Source organism: Pholcus phalangioides, unplaced genomic scaffold (genome assembly GCF_987345545.1).
Source record: "Pholcus phalangioides strain wild (caught in Gottingen) unplaced genomic scaffold, Ppha-v1.0 ptg000009l_1, whole genome shotgun sequence".
Classification (NCBI taxonomy): domain Eukaryota; kingdom Metazoa; phylum Arthropoda; class Arachnida; order Araneae; family Pholcidae; genus Pholcus; species Pholcus phalangioides.
In genome coordinates, this window is record NW_028301602.1 from 36,099,916 (window position 1) to 36,121,288 (window position 21,373).

The following is a 21,373-nucleotide window of genomic DNA, read 5'->3' on the forward strand; positions in this document are numbered from 1 at the left end:
TTTCATGTACACTAACAAGTTATCAAATGATGGGACATCATTTAAGACTAATGAAAGATAGAGCTAGAGTCTGGTCCCTTAGGGTTTCCCCCTCAAACACATGGTCAACAATTGGAGCGGCACTGTGTTAATGGTTGAAGACATCTGCACTATCAGAAGTTGTCCATGAAGTAAGAACATTTTGCACATCAAAATGCTGAAACAAAAAACAGCGATTGCATTTCATATATAATAACGAAAAAAATTCCCACCGAGACAAATAATCACATAAATAATTCAACAAACATGGATGAACACGTCTAAAATAATTTATTGTAACATATGGCACAATATCGTATACAGTTCCTAATTTTTCTTTAAAACTGCTAAGAGGGTCATGCCCACCTAACTGCTATTATTATGACCAAAAAAAAATTGTACAACATCTATATCATGCACATGTTAAAACATGAAAAACTATGCACATATATTCACATCTTAAACCAAATTTTAACGCAGATAATATAATTTTTGATTTCCACTTTATCTCCATACCACAGATTTACAAACGTGACCACCTGATTTCTCAGATGCTTTATAAAAATGGGATACTCAGTATTGACAAATACATGTACATTTTATTCAGTTTGAGAATACATAAAAAAATTCAGAATTTTTCGACAAATTTTGAACTTTTAAAATGAGGTTTTGAATGAATTCAGTGCTAGTATATAATCAATGGCACTGTGGTAAGGTGCACATTCTACCATGAAGGTTTTTGTCAGGTCTGTAGGTTCAATCCTGGGGAAAGAACACAGATAACAAGTTTTTTTTCTGATGAACTTGAGGCGACAACTAAAAGATGGCACCTTCACTTTCGACCTAACTTTATCGGTAGTAAATTGTTGCTTGGCAATACAGTCGAATCCCATTATAACAAACACCAGGGTAAATAACTTCGTTATAGCGAAATTTTATTATAAAGGAATTCCAGGTATTTGCATTTCTCTTATTTAAACTCATCTGGGGGATTAGAAAAGCATTAGTTGAAACGAGATTTTTGCTGTAACAGTATTCGTTAAAATGGGATTCGACTGTAGTAGTTGGTGTACGGTGTAATAGTATATAATCAGAAGGAATTGAACAGACCAAATTCAAATGATGTCATCTCTAATGCAAACAGAAAATACTGGCATTCAGAAAGATCAAAATGATCCAGTGACAACTAGTTTAAGGTTCTACCAACAGCACTAATCTGGTTGTGAAAACATTAACCATTTCGAAAAAAAGTTAAGCTATTGCAAATCATAAGCAACAGCCATCTTTGTTTACATTATCACTACTACTCAACTGTACATGCACTTCATGCACATACATTTCTCTGCATAATTTCTAATGAATCCGCACATGCAATGTGAGTTCATGTGAGGCCCCTAATGTATTTTATGTAGTCAGAGTTGTGCTGGTTTCGTGTTCTTGCTGGTGCTGCCATGTCTTCCATATTTTGAAGTGAAGATGGTAAATGTTTGGATTTTCACGTTATAGGTTGGCCTGCTTGCTGCTGAGAGATTTTCAAATGATGGTCTGTTGCTAATGTTTTGCATTTGCTCTATTCATTAACTGTGGTTTACAGCTACATAGAAATGCTATTTGAATTTTGTGCTCTTCTATAGCAAGAAGGTGGTAGTTATGTACCACTAATGATTCTGTTACTCAATATTAGTCACGTGCAATCACAATTTAGTAGACAATATAACCTCGTATTCAAGAATCAAATGTTTGGCACAAGGAAACGATTTCTTTGAGTTACAACTTTCTTAGGAGGCAGCAGTTTGAAATTTTAAAATTCCACTCACAATGATCACAATCAAGTCTTTTACTGTATTCAGAATTTCAGTACAATGGCACCTTGACCTACAAGTACCTCTTCTGACAAGTAACCCAAGTTACGAGCATCACTCGTAGATAGGGGTAGTCAGCAGGGCTCTGAGATGAATTCTATTATATTTATACTATGGCTGGTCCTAGATCATTAATCCCCCAATTAATTGATTGACTGCTAATCACAGACATTTTAGTTAATTGACTCAATTTGACTAAAATTTTCATAAAAAATTTGAAAATTTTATTTATTTGATGAAACCTATATATTAGATGTTTTATTATGTTTTAAATTTCTGTACATAGAATTTCAGATAAGTGACCATATTAAAAACATTTAAATTGATACTTCGATAAAAATTTTCAACATGGGGTGCTACAAGTTGATTCAATGAAAAGTGACGATTTCAGTTTCAAATTAAGTTTAACAGAAGATTAAAATTTATTGTCTCCACGGTGAATAGCATTTTTGTATTCAAGAAGAATCAGTTGTCACCATCCCTAGTACCAATTAGAAGCGAAACCCACTCTTAGGTGTTTCCTACAATTTCTAAGGGAAACAGTATTAAGATATAGACAGTAGTTTCAAAATCAATGACTAACCTACAATAACTGACTTTCTAAAACGAATAGATTCAATTGAAAAAATTACAGGATTTGACAGATATGTTCAGCATATTGAATTGCTACAAGCGGGCAGCCTTAATTTCTTGATATTTCCTTACATCTGGCGAATATATGCGTGAAATGAATGAAATATATTGTTACAGCTTCAATTAATTTTTTTTGCTACCAATATTACATTTGTTGCAAATGATTAGTATTTGAAAATATTCAATAAAAATCCAATTAGTTAATTGGATTTATTAATTTAAGATTAAATCAATTTGAAAATTTTGATTAACTAGTTGAAAATTGTAATCAATTTCCAGCCCTCATGTACACTATAAATTGACCATACAAGAGAGCTTGTCAAAAACTCCGGGGTAGACCAAAAACTTCAAACCCCCCCCCCCCCACTAGAATCAATATGCAGTAGTGAGAAGACAGAAGCAAAAGCATCAATAAAATTTATTCATATAGCCTAAATTGCCAAGATTTATTAATAAGCTTGGAAAATTAATTCATTCAAAAAAATTGTTTTGCTGCTGGAAGTTGGGTTTACTTTTTCTTATCCTCCTGAAGAAAATTTAACTCACTTTATGCAACTTTCTCTTACACAATTATTTTGTAGAACCAATCAATCGCATAAAGCAAATGCCGCCTGTACAAGGAAAAGCTCATTCATACAGTACACATGCTCAGATGGTTTGAACAAGCAAAAGCTGGCATTATCCAGCTGTACTATGAATTGCATTTATCTTGTAAATGTAAGCAAAACTACTATGACTCTGGGTAGAATACACTCTATATTATAACCATTGACTTTTTTGTTACTACACTAGGAATGTGGAACAAATTGGGATCTTAATTCAATTTTGGTTAACTTTCTGGAGCATGATGTCATACGTCAAGGAAACTTGTAGGCCAAGGTCACGGTACATCTACAGTAGGGAATATTCAAGACCATAATTGATAAATAATGTGCGTCACATTTATTCAAAGTATCAAACAAATTTAAAATATTGGATCAAAAAGTATGGAAAGTGCTCCTTCCTGATGAATAAAAAACTATCATGTCTTATTTTCTAAATACCACACTCGATTTCGAAACATAAAATATAACACAATGGAACTGGCGATAATAGACACTCCCTGTTGGAAGACAACTGCCATTAATAGACTAATTTTTCACATGGATAGGGCTTTAATGTACAGTGATACCTTGGCAGACAAAGATAATTCATTCTGGAATCACATTTGTTCACCGAAATTGTGTTTTGGTCAGTTCATTTCTGTGTTTGATACATGCAGATGGAAAAGATGAGCACCCAGAATGTCTAGATCATTCAGATTGATGTTTACACTGAAAGAACGTGTAATCTGAAAACATAGGCTTTTTTCTCTCTTATGCATTTTTTATTAGCTGAATTTTTTATTTTACACGAAATGGTCCAAAAACTTCCAGAAGAAGTGGAGCTACATCTGGAAAAATATTCTGAGGTGGACATGAGTTAATCAGGCTCAAGCAAAAGTAGTTCCGATGATGTTTGGTGCTAAAACTGAGCTCACCACGCAGCCATTTCATGTAAGCACATGCATTCATACAAGAGTCTGTCCAGCCAAAATTTGGGTTCATTTTCCACACACTTCACAAAATTCCAGATCTAGAAAACCGACCCTTCATAAAATAAAAATTAATTAAACCATAAGTTTGACATTTCATTTTTGTGATAGATTAACTGGATTATTTCGTTTCCCACAAAATTAATGATCCTTTTCGAAAATAAGGAAAATCGTTTACAAAACTAGGTTTTACAAAAAATCTGGACATGCGTTTTACCAACAAAAATGCTCATTAACCAAGGCAGAAAATTCACGGAAAAAATCTTTGTTAGCCAAGGTATCACTGTATTTCAATCCCTATTAGTAAACACTTCTTATTAGCAGACAAAATTTTCACTCACGTAGGTGTCTATTATGGAGAGGTTCTATTACATGTGAGATTATATATATTCACTTATAAAAGAATCACATATTATCGATTGCTGCTATCACATGACTGTCATTCACAAAGTATCAAATGAATTTTTATTCTTGAAAATCAATCACAAAGTATCATTGGAAAAAATTTATTAGCTCTCACCGGTATCAATAAGATATCATGCCGAACCTGATGTGCTGTAGTTTTGTATTAAAAAGGTATCTCATCTCTTTCACAAGGCCTACTTTATTTCCACAATGAGTTACTTTGAAGAATTAGCTCTGATATATATATATATCAGAGCTAATTCTTCAAAGTAACTCTACACTTGAACTATTTAATAGAAAAAAAGTGAAGTTTTAAAGAGATTCCCACTATGGCCAGGGATGCTGGAAGTTGAAAAGCAGAAACTTAGATAAGGGCAATTATTTCAATATGTCATACCATGTCTGAATATAACATACAGACCCATGAAATGAATTATATAAAAAAAGAGAAGAAAAGGAAAAAAAAGTTAAGATAAATATCAAAATCATTCAAATAATTCAGGAAACTAAAATTGAATAAAGGTTTTAAATGCTGTATCTATAGCTACCAAAGAAGCTAAAAATCTCAAATATTGACTTCAATAGAAAACAAAACAATATAGAAATGCTCATATAGTAGAAACTCGACAACTCAAAACTCTTGAAACTTTAAGGTTCTGGATAATATGAGACGCTGTCAGACTAGACACGACCCGGGCTCTGTCCCTTCCGGGATGTAAGCCCTTCATCTGGGGGGGGGGGGGGATGCTGGTATTTTTAAAAAATCCTATCAATACTGCTCTGTTTTTCACCCAAGCAAAAATTTTGTTTCAGTTTGTCTCATTTTTCTTACAAATGCGAGTAATTTCAGTTGGAAGGATATCTTGATCCCTAGACTACTACTGTACTACCCTAAACCGGACATGCACCTCGTCGTATATTCCTCTGTGGAATATGCTTCTACGAATTGGTACATGTTGGAATGTGTGTGTGTGTAGTGAATCTTCTGTGAAATTTGTTTGTGTAATATTTGTTGTGTAGTGCTGCCATCTGCCATCAATGTTTCTAACTATGCATAAAGTGTAATGATTGAATTATTTTACTGCTGTAGGCCTGTTGCTCCCTACGGTGACACTTTTGAACGGGAAGATTGGCTCACATTTGTGCCTCGAAGTTGGGAACCACAGAAAACCAACTTCAGCCAACCATCACTGTGGCGACAGTGGGGGTTCGAACCCGGGTCCTCGCAATGCAAGTCTGTCACTATGACCACTCCACCACAGTGGCTTGATCCCTAGACTGGATTCTCCAGTGGATCCCAGATCCCTCTATAGAAAATTTATAGTGGTAAAAAAAAATTGCTATCCGGCCCCCATCAGCTTCCCTTAACCAGAGGCTGGGTCTCGGCAATTGTGTTATGAATTAAGTGGTTGAATGAAAAGCAAAATAGAAAGTAGAGTGGGACTCCCTTTCCCTTAGAAAGTTATTTTCTATTAATTTTTGAGCAATCCAAGTTTTAAGTAATCAGAGGTGGTCTTGGTTCTGTTTCAGTGTGGACTATCGAGCCACCATTATATCTGCGACAAATTCCTTAACTGAATCAAAAACAGGTTTGTGTGATTAGGTAAAACTACTTCACACGCTGAGTGTGGTCATGGTCATAGTGGTGCTTGATGTGTTGAAAACATCAGGAGAATCACATTACTTTGAGTATCACTTTTCTTAGAAAACACAAGAACGCTCGTGTCAACACACACAAAAACTCAGCACGTCACGCTACAGAGTGTAAATAAGGAAGGAATGGTCATGTGTCCTCTGGTATATATGGATAGGGCACTTGCCCAGATTGCAAGAGGACTGGGTTCAATTCCTGAAGGAGACCAGTAAACTTTTCTTTACGAGTTGATCTCGGCATAATATCCAGAAATAAATCTTTCCTTCATACAATTGGACTGAGAAAAAAAAAAATCAAAAAAATCACCTTAATCTCGTCTTGCACAAAGTTCTGAAGTCGATTCTTGATTAGAATTAGAAATTCTTATAACTTCATATGATCCACTGAGAATTTTGTCTCATTATTCTCTTGATCACATCACAGATAATAGCAACCTGAATGCCTCCCAGGCTATACTGATGGCAGGCGCAATTTTAGCTATTGCCTAATTAACCCTTTAATGCCAGGAAATGGCCCAGATAGGGAGTTTTGGAATGTTTTTGTGAATGGTGGAGGAAAAAAGATGAAAGTTCTCATCAGAGGCAAGTCCAACAACAGGGTGAGGAGAAAGAAAGCAATCAAAACTTGGACGAGTCCTTTGAAAATAAAATATCTGAGCATTAAAGAGTTAAGGCAAGAGTATATTAAGTTTTTACTAAAAACGCAATACATTGCATTAGAAACTTATTAAAAGTTTTTCATGAAGTGAGGAGGAATTTAATCCCCAAGTTAGTTTTGGTTCTTTATCCTGAATACAATTCTGATAACTTTCAGAATCTAACTGAATGCATTAAAAATAAAGGCATTGAAATGAGAGTAAAATGGCTGACTTCATCAACACTAATAGTCACTCTCGAATTGCCCAGATTATACAAAAAACTGCATAAACTACATTACAAAAGTAAGTTTCACCCTTTGTTTAGTGAAAAAATTCTACAGTATAATGAGATTTAATTTTTTTTCCCCTGGGAAAAATTAGACAATTTTCTAATCCTTTCCTTAATCCAAATCATGTATATCTTTTTCCAAAAAAAAACCCCTCAATACAGTGCAATGTCAAAATTTCTGTTCCTATTTCTCAACTATAGACAGCAAGCATATATTTGAGTCTCGATGTTCTACATATTCCTTATATAAAACTGCACAATCCTGTACAAAGTCCATCATTATTCAAAAAAGCACAGATTCATAGAAAAAATCTCACATTTTTCTTCAGAAAAGAAAAATTGTTTTTTTTTTTCATAATACAACAACAACGATACAACACTATTGTCACACATTATTATATAAATCACCCTGATAGCTTTTCAATATACATATAACAATTGTTACAACAATCTCAGAAAGAACATGTTTTTTCTCCAGAAAAAATGTAATATAATAAGTCGAAATCACTCTCATCGAGAAAACATCACCACATGCACATCCTCTTTTCTTTAAAAAAACACGCCCACAAACACACACACAATATGATTTCACCGTATCAGTAAGGAAAAATCACAAGCTCATGTTCAAGAACTTTTCGTCATCATTTCCAAAAAAAAACATTAAACAAATTTAAGAAACAAAAAAATATGCAACAATATTCACATCAATAATATTTATTTTATATATATTCAGGTATCAATCAATGATTTCATAATAGAGTTTCAAAGCACATATACCAACAAGCAGATTTTGCTTAATTACGTAAAACATTAATCATCAGCACATTAAATGTAACAGGAAAACATTTCCCCTCATTCGCAAGTGCAAAAAAATTTGGAAACTGATTAATTTCAATTATTTTCACCAACTATTAATAATCATATCAGCATATAAACAAAAACATAAGTTTTAATAATTAAACCATACATAACCCTTGAAGTGAAGGGGCGGAACCACAACAACCACTTGATTACAGATATGTATATAAAGCATAGAAATAAATATATTGCACTCGTTCGCACTTGTACCAAAAAATGCATAAGTTTCTCTCAATACGAGTTCTGCCGATATAGGACTATAGTTTTATATTCCAACAATAATTCTCAAAATTATAATTTCCAAAATGTAAGTCCACATTGCTCACAAGACGGATGATTAAATGGGAAATTTAGATACAGAGAAAAATCTCAGACGCCTAACAAATGACATAGATTTAATTTTATGCACTGCTTATTCAGCAGCATTCTGCATTTAGCCTTTTTTTTATGCTCACAGAGAGGTTGGTGTGCGAACCCCTCAGTGTGGGACTCCCTGCAGTAGCAATCATTTTCTGTGGTCATCTTTTTGCCATTTCTGCTGTACCCCTTCCCCATCAAGAAAGTTTCTGACAAGGACGAATCATGTATCAAACTTGTAACACCTCTAAACATCCTTTGTTATTTTAGGTGAGTATCTTAATGGCCTGGGCTACTGTGTCCTGAGGAATCAATAATAACAGAAGAGTGTCTAAAGGATGTTCAAAAATAAAGATCTGATGCAAATGAATCATTTCCACCCCCCCCCCCCTCAAACTTAAGAATGATTGCAGTTTTGCATTAATTTGCAAAACTGAGTTTGAAAGACTTTAATCTCTCTCTGACAAGGATATTTATCCCACTATTCATATGGGATAGTAACTTTAGAACATAAAAACTTTACACACACTACAAAAGCAATGATTTCACTGTATATAACATATAATTTTTTTTCAAAATTATTTAATTTGTATTGTATCAACTTCACCAATACCAGAAAAAAAATTTTCCCATGAGTTCAACAATGTGCAAAGCAGTAGAAGAAATGACTAGAAAGCAAATTATTTAAAGTTTTGCTTTGAGTGTTGAAAGAGGAATTTTACCCCATTTATCATACAAAATCAAAATGTCTTCAGATACTCAAAGTTTTGACCATGATTCACACTTTAATTATCATTAGCCCTTTAATCACCCTGCCATCCTCCAATTATCTGTATAATAGATTGCTGCTAAAGTTGATTGACAATATACTCCAAAATCACCAACAAATAGTCCCATTCTGACCACAATGTTTGACACGAACAGATGCTTTTTCCCCCTGCTGAGCAACCGGGAGTTAACATTTGATAACCAGCTCAAGAGTGATACCCAGTAAACTTGATAGTGGTTACATTTTCATTCAGAAAACAGCACCCATAGTGCTGTAATAAGAATCTGCGCATTTGCTTTTTTCATTGGTGATTTCAAAGTATTATTGGGCCAAATTTATTTATCTTCCATATTGACCACATGACGTTCTTTATATTGGAAGATGGCAAAAGTCAGCACTTTGAAGCAAGCACTTGGTAATTGAGGGAGTGTAATGGTCATTACTTCCACCATAGGAAAAACAATTACAAAAAGCTGATAAACAATGGAAAATTGATTCCATGTGGGGCAAAATGTTTGATTGACTGTGCAGTTAAACGGTCAATAAATAAAAAAAAAACAACAAAGGAAGGTTTGGCCAAATTATTTCATGTCATTAATTAATCACGTGGCTTCATTAGTCAATGGACAGGACGGACATTCTCTCTTATATCAAACTGCATTTTGTGATAGTGTATATAATATATGGAGTGCATAGCTAACAGCTGACATCACAATTTACAGGTGAATCTTTGATCCTAGAGACTTCCAATTAGGAACAGCATCCAAATAAAGTATGGACCTCAGATACATCATTCATATTGCAAGGTTAGTATAGTCATTAAAATATTTAAAAAAATCAACTTCTTATATGGGAACTCTGTGCTCAAAAACCCAATTGGAAAGTTGTTGAACTCTCTCCCGATGCCAACGAAAGAAATTCCACATTTCTAAAATCCAATTTCTTCCCAATTTCCTCCATTTTTGAATTTAAATATCTGAGCAAATATTGCACTTAGATATGTAGAACTTCTTTTGTTGGCCTCAGGAGAGATGGGGCAACGACTTTCCAATTGAGTTTTTGAACACAGGGTGCCCATATAAAAAAATGATTTTTTTTATTTTAATAACTATACAGCCCCTTGCAATATGAATGACGTATCTGAGGTTCACCCTTAACATTTCTAATTGGAAGTATGTCTCTAGGATCAACGGTTTACCAGTAAAATGTGGTGCCAGCTGTTATCCATACACCCTGAAAAGGGACAAACAAATCTGCCAAGGAGCAATTAAGATAACATGATATTTGTTGCTCAATAAAATGCTGTGGATTTCTGAAAAGAGTAAGGACAAAATATAGAAACTGTCACAATGAGGGTTTTGCACTAAATAATCCCTGAGCTGTAACGTTATAGTCAACTGCGCGAGAACTTATATGACTACAAAGAAATTATGCTTGACAGAATACGGTACATATTTAGATCGAGACTACGCTGAACTATATATATATGTTGATGATTTCAATAATAATAAATATAAATGAATAATATAAAACATAATTTTGCAATTAAAGAAAACAAAAACAAGATAATTATTGACACATGAAACTTTCGTCGAAATCATTTGGATATACTTCTCTCGAAAAAAACATGGAAATAACCAAATTCATAACTTAATTTAACTAAAATTTTAACAAATTTCATTGCACAAACTAACAAATAAATAACTTTTCAAAAACTTCGGAAGTGTGAACAACTGATTGTACTTATTCAAAAAATATTAAATCTTGTCAAATTGATAAGCACTTTTCCTTAAGATACAAACATACAAATTCCGCTAAAATAACTTATATCAATAAACAACTCAGAGTGGATTCCGTAATCAAGATGACAATGAAATTGGCGATTGCAGAAAGCAACCAGATGTAGAGTTTTTCCTTTTCCAAAACTACAATTTCACTTTGAGGTTTGCACAAATTAGATGTAGTACAGTGTTTCCTAAACTTTTTGATGTCGCAGACCCACCTCCCCCATAATGAAGGTCAATGCTATGTGGCCCTTCTGTAGCATCAGAAGGCGAGTTTCAACAGCACCCTCATATAAAATACAAAATTGTTTTTTTTAATAATTTGCATGTCATAAAAATTGAATAAAAAACAATTTCACGGTAAAAAATGTATCATTCATTTCAATAGTAGAAAATGATCATGCGGACCCTTTACAAAGTACTCGGGGTGGACCCTCATGGATCACAGGTTGGGAGACTTGCATGGCAAATGTTCAAAAAGTATGTAGCCTATGCTGTCCAACTCGATTTCTTAATAGCATTACTCAGTTAGATATGCCAATACTTCGGCTTAATTTCTGCTGTCGCCAGTTTCATAGCAATACTGATTATAGAATTCTAATGAAAAAATTGGGGGGGGGGGAAAGATAGATAAACACACAACAACTTTATTTAATTCATTCAAAAGATTACTAAAAACAGAATTTTTTGATTGGAAAATTAAGGAATGGATCCTAAATTATGGAACGCAATGTTATCATCGCTTACAAATGACTAGAATTTTTTTTCAAATCTTAGATACTTTTGCCCATGGATTGATATTGAGTCAGAATAATTTTAAATGCCCATGTAGTAGTACAATTACTCGAGGCATCAACAAATCATTCCATGGTTTAGAGGAAACCAGCAAAAAATCACTACTTTTCAAACAAAGTTAACTTTCATTATAGAATATTTGAAAGTATAGCCAGTGGTACCTTGACCTATATGGGTGCATATTCTCATCTCTAAATTATAAAAAATACAAGCAAAGAATATCGACTGCTATAAATTACACAGACAAATATTTGACTGATGGGTATGGAAGTAAAAAAGCTTATTCTTTCTATGTAAGCTTGAAAGCTATATAGTATATTAAATCTCTCTATAAACTTTATAAGATTTGGTGCACCACCTAGAGTGCTCTGTAGGCCTACATAGTAATAACTAACACATTCAGATACTTACTCTCATAAATCCTAGCACTAGCCTCTTATGGACACGAGGCCCCAGAGCCATGCCTGGATGGGTTCATGCATTAAGATGGCCCTGGTTCTATGGACAGTTCTGTTGCATTCTGAGATTACTCACACTTTTGCTCACCACATCAAAAGCTTCAATTCTTCACAGCCCCAAAACAGAATATGCAGAAATCTGTGATGTATGTCGCAGAACAATAATCAATGTTACTGCAGAATATGAAAAATAAATTTTAAAAAATTTAAAAAACACTATTATGGAAATTTTTACTTCAGAAAATTTCCAGTCAGCGAGGGCTTGTTGCAGAACAATGCACAACGTTCTCCTTTGGGGCTTTCCGGTTCTCTGTGCCCCCCTCCAAACCGCTTGTCATAGCCATCTTGATTCCACTTTTATCCCATGCCCCCCCCCCAGAATATCCCAGGACCAAAAGGGTGGAAGTAATTCGGCCCCAAGGTTGAAAACCACTGGTCTATGACATAACATTTATGTTAGAGTAGTGGAGCTGAAGCACGTGGTTTGGAACCACAAAAGGGCCACATTGCATCAAATTAGAAGCTGACACCAGGGCTTCACAAATTGTTAAAAAATTTGGGCGCCAGAAAAATTTCATATGCAACACACCATTTTTTCCTGGCATCTGTCCAAAATACTGCATTTTTTTACTTGTCCAGGACTTACGAACCCTTTCAAATGCTAGCAGACAAGTTGGCATAATTTCTGATAATTCTGTGATGTCCTTCGACTTTGATTAAGTCACCACACATAAAAAATATTAGGCGCGAATTAAAAACTTTTTGGTTGCCATGGCGACCAGGAGCCTAGGATTTGTCCATCCCTGCTGGTACTATAGTGGTGACCAGAATAAATCACTTCAGCACACCACGTAGTAGAGCCTTAAGGAAATGAGTTCAGCATATTAAAGGGGCGATCATGATGAAAAACTTATTGTTATTATGAATTAATAACATAAGTCAAGGTACCATTGCATTATATAAGAACAATGAATAGGGAAGCTACAAATAAAAATTAAGCAACAGCACCAGTAGCAGTTTTCTCTCAAATTCCATAAACGAAAATCATGAAAATTTCTCATAAATTCCCCGATTGCACTATTCAACATATAATACATCACAGTCTTACTGTAGAAAGAGGGGGGGGGGAAGGGGGAGAAGACTTTGACCACCATTCCGAATAATCTAAGAAAATATTATAACATGATAGAGAAAATCACTGGTTTTTTTTTTCTACTGACTTTTTCGCACTTCATTAAAAAAAACTTTAAAAATCACAATTTCCAAAGGAAGGAATTAATCTTTCGGTCACCACCAGGTGACTAGGTCACAAAAAAAAAAAAAAAACCCTCCCAGTATTTTCTAGATCTAAGTATGGTAATCAGAGAACTGTTCTCTGATATTAAACATTAACAGAATTATAGCAATAAATTTTCTCATTGGAAAATATATAAGCACATATTTTCTGTTTCTTTGCATTGAATGATGCAAAAACTTGGCATTGGTCTTTCTCTGGTGGGTCAAGACTCGACAATAAACGTCCATGCTTCAGATCCCAAAATCGAGTTACATTATCTTGTCCGGGAGAGCATATTATGTTTAATGACTCATCAATATCGAATGGGATATTTTCCTGCTTATTGATGTGCTCTGGGTAGTTGAAAACAACAGAGTTCATCCTCATGTCAACCTGAAAAAGAAATAACGATGAGTACATGTGTAACACCTGTAGGTCTGTTTGCACAATTTTTGTTTTTATTAACCCGGCAGCATGCACACAGGGGTGTGTCAGAGGACTTGACAAGTTTAGTCCTCCAACCACAAGATGATACTTGGCTATATCGTGTCGAGTCGGATGAACGTTAAATTCTTAGGTAATGGATTGCATTCGTCAGTGACTGAGCTTTTAAGTTTGGCTTGTCTTTCTGTAAAATAATAAAATCATTCAAAGTGATGTACTCTACCCTAGTCTCATTCTGTGGTTGGACGATGATAACCATAGGACATGGGATAAACCATAGGTTTGTCTACAGTCACCTTCTAGCCAAGTATAATTTATAAAAAAGAAAGAACGGAAGGAAAACTTCGAGCACTCCTATGTGTGGTTACAATGCGACATCTAGTTTGGTATCGTAAGCAGTCAAGCCCGCATGCGCATGTTCATTTTTTTAGTAAGGCACGCTGACTGGAGACTAGGGGAGAATATCACTCGCAATTCCACAGTACGTGTGTGTGGACAAAAGCAAAAAACCATCAGCTCAGTTGTGAAAACGTGCCAAATTTATAAAAACAAAGTGCGAAATTTTTACTCGTAATGCAAATCATTGCTCGTTAATCGAATCAACATTTTTTTTTCAAAATTTTGCTCATTATGTGAATTGCTCGTTAACCAAAGTTCCACTGTATATATATTTTTGGATCTATCCACTCAACTTTGGAACAGCCTAATGGCTGCCATAACAAAAAAGGTTTTATTACACCATGCTGCACTGAACTAATAAAAGAAAAAAAAAATTTTAAAACTCTTATATTTATTAATAAAATAATTTAAAGTTTACACATAAATAAAGGACTTTCATTCAAATATACAACTGATAGCCTACAGCCTTTCAAAATTGATACTACAGTCGAATCCCGTTTTAACGAATACTGTTATAGCGAAAATCTCGTATTAACACACACTTTTCTAATCCCCCAAATAAGTTTACATAGGAATAATGCTAGGTAACCTGGAATTTCTTTATAACGAAATTTTGTTTTAATGAAGTGATTCATCAGGTCTCTTGGGGTTCGTTATAATGGGATTCAACTGTATAATTAACATTATAGTTGATAAAATCCTCTAAAAGTAATTGCAGTAAATTATGATTGTATGACTATAAAATGAAGTAATTTTTTATAAACTAGTTTCTTCCATTCCTTTTGCATTGAGTTTGGAAGAGGCCTAGTTCTTCCACACAGGCGGTTTTTTCCAACTTGGGACAAACTTACTAACCCTGGCAGAGCATATTTGTAGATATGTCGAAATGCTTTTAAGCACCCCCTTCAAGTTCTGCAGGAATCAAAAGAATTTTCTCATCTTTTACATTCATTCTTTATAAGCTGAGAAATATATTACAGCATACAACTGCAAAAAAACTTATTTTTCAGTGTTGCATTGCAGTAAAAAAAAAAGGTTTTTGATAATATTTTGATATTGTACATTGTTATTATTTGTAATGATCTGTGTTTTCTAATGACCTTTAAAATAAGATGAAATTTTCTTTTTTGCAATGGTACGAAAGATCAGTGCCGTTTAATAAATGAATAATGTTTGGTTTTTTTAAAATCGTTTTGTGACTTAAAGAAATAATTTTGTCAATTTAGATAAATGAATCTTAAAACTTTCAATGAAATTTCTCCAGGTGAAATGAAAAGATTCAGCTAAATATGTGACCTTGATCACAAACGACCGACATAATTTTTACATTATAAGTGTAAATGATGAATACAAAAGGAAGACTACTTTCTTCTGCTGGGAAGAAGCAAAGTTGATTTATTGCAGCACAGTTTTTTCCAAGCAGAAGAAACTTGCTTATTAATTTGCATGTATAATTAATTTAATGAAATTAAATTTACCTAATGTTATAGAAAATATACATTTATTATAAATCTAAAGCATAAATTCTCCAACTTATATTATATATTATTGAAGGAAAACTAGTTTCTTCCACTCCGAAGAAACCTATTTTTTCTGGCTGGTTTTTTCCGCTTCATAAAAGAAACTGTCCGACCCTGGGGCTACTGCACCCATATACATATCGAAAATCATTAAGGTAGAGCATATACTGGAGAGATACTTGATACAAGAATTGCGACTAGGAAGAAAAAATTGCATGAAGTGAAGGAAGAGATGCTCAACGAGGTGCCTGAGAAAAAAAGATGCCCATAACAAATATGGATGTCATATTTCTAAAATACAGCAACCCAATTAAAAAAGCAGTTATAAAAACCAAAAACTACATACACATGATAAAATATAATAAAATGCCCACATAACAAATATTTATGGTTATGTTACCTAAGTATGGATAGCTTCTCCGCAGCCCTTCCTTTTTTTTAAAAAAATAGAGAAAAAGCGAGAAAATGGACCAATCAGCAGATCAAGATGAAAACAAACTTGTTTAATGGCTGTATTCACTGACAGTTCAGCTGCAATTGCAAGTTAGAGGATTAGAAATTGACATGGATTGGTTAAAGTACAGAATTTAACCAATCCGTTTCGATCTCTGATCCTTTAACTTGCGATTGCAGTTAAACTCTGTGAATATGACCATAAGTTGCACAAATTGTTGAGTGATGTTTCTCTATCTTTTGTCTCACTCCTCGAGTGCGTGCACTAAACAACACAACTGTTTTCATCGCTAATCTCTATTATATATTCCCATAACTTTAGGGTGGCTAGTAAATGTGCGCGGCTTAGGAAAAATTGATTGTGCTACACCTGATTGTATCTAAATAAGCCAGTGGTTCTCAAAGTATGCATCACATCTAATAGGGGCGATATAAGTCTATTCTATGGAACAGGGGAACATTGGCTGAGGGAAGGGAGTTGCAAATGGCAAAAAAAGAAAAAATGGTAGAGTATTAATTTTTTCCATTGAAACTTTTTTTGGCAAATTCCTTTCCAGTCACTTTTTTTCCTGATCGGTGATGGTCGGTCCTTTCTTCCGTTGAAGTTTTTTTTCCTGCCAGCTATTACTATTCATTTGGCTTCTGGGTTGCTATTTGCTATAGGTTATTGCCTGAAGGTGACATCACCTTTAGAGGTCGAATAGTAGGTCTTTGTTTTGCCACATGTAGTGGTGCATTTGAATCGAGTCTGTTAGCATTTTATATTGGTTCATTTATATGTTATACCATATTTTCTGTTTTCCCAGTATCTTACATGACCCAAGTGGCATGATGGTAAGATGATCATCTACCATTGTGAAGGTTGCTGTCAAGGTCCCAGGTTCAAACCCGAGGGAGGATATATATATAGGCTTATAAGACATTTTCCCTAATGAGGCAACAACAAATAGACAGCGCCTTCATTTCCAATGTCTTCATATCTCATATTCTCACAAGTTGTACACCAGGTTAGAGGTTTCCTTCCTGGTCGGTGATAGTCTACATTTTCTCCTGCTGGCATGTTTTTTCTTTCTTTCTGCGATCTTTCTTTCTTTCTCTCTATTATCATTATTTCCTTTTTGCTATTGGTTGTCATCTCAACATGATGTCACCTCTGGAATTTTTCTGTAATTACAACAGGCAGTGGCATTTGAATTTCGCCCGTTAGTACAGACATGCATATTTTGTTCATCTTTCTATACGCTGTACTATACACATCTGTTAACCGCATTACATGTGGATTCCCTCAGGTTATACACATTTTAATTAATTTTTCTCATACTGTCCATTATATCCCACAATTGCATTTTCATTGAACCCAGATTGTTTTCCATCAAACCCAGAGAATATTTTTTTTTGCCCCGACCATTGTATTATTTAAAATACAGTCTGAGTTTACATGGAAAATTTATAAATTATTTAATTATTATATTGACATATTTATATTACAGAGAATATCTATTTATATATCGGCAGGGATAGTTATTTATTGGAGTCCTGCTTTATATTATTTTCAATCCCGTTTTGTTTCACCACAAAAAAAAAAAGTTTGACAAATATGCAAGATGATAATTTGAGGTCATAATCGCAATTATCCTGTCATATGGCCACCCTTATATACTAGTTTCTGGCCCGCAGATGGCAGAGCCAGAAATACTGCATATCCGGTCCTGCAACTGAAAATGATATGCACCGCTGGTATAGAATGTTTCATTTAATCGATTCCCCTATTTAGTCTAAAAATGTTTGTTTGTTTTCATAATTTTTTCATTTTAAGAGCCATTTTTGACGATTTTTTTCTTTGGCAAGATGTATAAAAGCATGACTATGTTTGACTCTTAGCAACTTCTTGTCATGTTTTTAGAAGTTTTTCCTTGCCACAGAAAAAAAAATCATTAACTAGGGATTATAATACAGCTGTTCCTTGGCGAAAAGTCTGAAAACTATAAGTCTATAAACATATCCTTAAAAATGAAAGTTTGAACACGGTGCTTACAAATGATAATTTGTCATTGGGCCCACTGGTAATTAACGAATAATCATCTGACAGCAGCTTCATCCTGGTGATACCATTCCCAAGTGAAGTCTTCATGTTGATGACGGGCCTGACCGCCGATAAATTACGCATGTCTGCAGTCCCAAGAGTCCCATCACTAAACCCACAGAGTAAAACATTCCCTATACTGTTGAACTGGAGAGAGTAAGACAACGTATTGGGGATCTTCAAATGACCAGCGCTATGAGTACTACTTTCAAACGGCAACCTCCATTCTTTCAAGCTTCTTATAAAAATGCCCCCGCAGCCACCAATGGCGAACGTTTTGGTGAAATCGTTCCACGTACAGCTGTGCAGATAATTGTAGAACTCGAAGCGGCGAGTGACGGCGTCCATCCCGAACAACAGGTCGGAAGAAATAGGCGGGTCATAACGCCTCGGTATAAGCTGCGCGTGGTTCGAGTCTTGCCCTATAGAGTTTGCAACAAACAACACGAAATGTAGACCGCTCTCTATATCAACACCACAGATATCAACAACTTGACAGTTGGACATGATAGTACTCGTGCAGTGGTCGATGTGCTGGGATGACAAAAGCGTTGGACTGCTGCTGGACAAGTCCGTTTCTTGGTCCTCGTCCTCGACGAACCGCACATCTTTGAGGTACACGGTGGGACATCCCAATTCGTCGGACCAGGCACCGAGGAAACTGCCACCGTGGCTCACCACCAGCTGGCAGTTGTACAGCTGGTTGAGGTCATCGTCCACGGACACGACTTTGTCCAGGAGCCGGAGTTGGCGCAACTTGAGTCTCATGACATCGGACATGAATCTGTGATTGGTGGTCGATCCCAACTGCTGGCTGGCGCAAAGACTTGGCACATTGGCGTCGTTATTATACATTTCTTCGTTGACATTTAACAACACGTAAATTTGACACAAGCTCTTTTTTTTCACACAGAAGCTGAGTGATGACGATGACTCTTCATACCACCCAGTATCAACATCCAAGCCTTGATTCAAAACCAAGTGCTCATCACTGAATCACAGAGATCGAAAAAATAAGTGATCATTAATTTAAATATTGGCGCGGCTCCTCGCCCAACTGATTCCGTTACACAACACCTAGTGAAAACATTTAAAAAATTGACAGGTCCTTGGAGCTGAATGTTGCTGTGCACTCGTGACTTTTGTGGTGTTTTTGCCGTTATGGGTTTAGTGACCATACGTCCCATATTTTTCGGGACAAGCCCGGTTTTTGCCGTTTTTTCTAGCTGTCCCGACATTTTTACAAAAATGTCCCGGTTTTTTCACGTGACTACAAACACGAATATTCATCTCACATATTTGCCATGCCCATGCTTTTTTTGTTGAAATGGCACTTCATTTCCCGCGATTGGCTACTTTGCTCACTTTTTGGCACCATTTTGGCAATAGGCATTGCTCCGTATTTTCCGTAATTCGAAGCTAAATTTCCGTATTTTTGTAGAGTAAATATGGTCAGTTATTAAAATTAATTTCTTAAAAACATTTCAAAATTTTGGACAGAAAATATAGTGTAAAAAAAAGCATGAAATGAAGGCAATATTACGTATGTATAATGGTTTGATGAGAAAAAGATTTTAGCAATTACAAAATAATGGATACTGCTCGTGCGGTCATTGTCGTAAGCTATGAAGTGGTGTCTTAAACAAGTGTTTTTCAAACTGTGGTCCCCAGAGATTCCTTGGGGTCCGCCAGTATTGCCTAGGGCAGGGGCATATTTACAGGGAGGAGGGGGGTGTCAGCGGGCTACAGCATAGAACGGCAAGTACAGAGGGGTGGCTAATTTGAGGAATGAGTAGTCAAAAATGTTAATATAGTGGGAGAGGTCATCAAAATTTTTATGAACCTCAATAAATCTGCCTCTCCCCAAATAGCAAGGGACTAGGTCAGTGAGTGACCAAAAGAGCGACCTAGACAGCGTAGCAAGCTTGTGAATGGCCAAAAGATCGACCTAGAGCAGTTGTTCTGGCCCGTGATTTCGTATTTGTGAGTGGAGGGCCCGGTCATACAACAGACTAACGAAAACAAATCGGTAAAAATGAAACTGGGAACCACTCACGGTCCCGGTTTGACCGATGTCAGGGCCCGGCGGTTAAGAAACACTTACCTAGAGCATGCGTAAACGATCAAAAGAGTGACCTGTAAAGCAAGGAAACAAACAGTGTGCAGGCATGTGAGGGACCAAAACGGTGTGCAATCATTTCAGAATGAGTGAAAGACTGTATGAGCATGGGAATGACAAAAAGTGTGACTTTAGAGACGCAAATGTACTTGTAGGAGTGGGGTGGGGGTGGGGTGCGGCCAGGCAGGTTATAGAACAAGGAGGTTTGGGTGAATTCGAGGAAAAAGTAGTCAAGAAAATTAGACTGGAATGGGAGAAGGGCGGCAAAATTCGTTTAGTCCGACAGGCGGTAATACCATAAATATGCCTCTGTTCTAGGGGAGTGTTTTTCAAAGTGTGTGTAACCACCCATTGCCAGGAGCAGAGATGTCTTAACACTTTCGCCCAATCGGGCAAGGCCCGGAGGCCTCAAGAGAAGAGGAAAAGCCTCACAAAAATTAGATCTGGTTGAAATTTTCGAGATTAAGCATGGAATTTTCTAGGTTGGGCCTTTGAAGAGCCCATGGTTATCATGGATCATAGATTATCATAGATCTTAATTAAGATGGCCCTTGTCAGGGTATTACGATGAGCTGGGGATACTGTATTGATTTGTGTGTCTATTTACGATTAAGAATTATTTTACGATTTGATTTTAAGTGGTTTCTTTTATATGAGGAAAATATCAACGAAACTGTTCTGGGCAGCTGCAGATGAATCATGAATTGATCAAGGGGGCCACGGGTGACGAAAGTTTTTAACCACTGATCTACGTCAAGGGTACTAAATCTTTGATAGAATGCGGGCCATTTCATTGGTTTGAAAACGTGTCGCGGGATACTTAAGTGATATCGAACTGTGCTGCATGTCACTTAAGTGATTTGGGAATTTGCTGTGAGTCACGTAAGTGATCTGTGAATATGTTTTCATGTGAATATGAGCCCCCCATTTCCCCATCGAAGTTGGGAACCCCAGAAAACTTACTTCAGCCGACTACCGCCGTGCCAC

General features: G+C 35.6%; 1 protein-coding gene across 1 annotated transcript; it reads right to left on the minus strand.

Annotated features, from left to right (window-relative positions):
- Window positions 1-290: 290 nt before the first annotated feature.
- Window positions 291-19,386, minus strand: LOC149082987 (uncharacterized). Its single transcript, XM_089236034.1, has 2 exons — window positions 18,220-19,386; window positions 291-13,761 (listed from the first exon to the last, which is right to left on the minus strand). Exons 1-2 carry the CDS (start codon window positions 19,120-19,122, stop codon window positions 13,474-13,476), a joined length of 1,191 nt encoding a protein of 396 aa, XP_089092160.1. The 5' UTR covers window positions 19,123-19,386; the 3' UTR covers window positions 291-13,473.
- Between the last annotated feature and the right edge of the window lie 1,987 nt (window positions 19,387-21,373).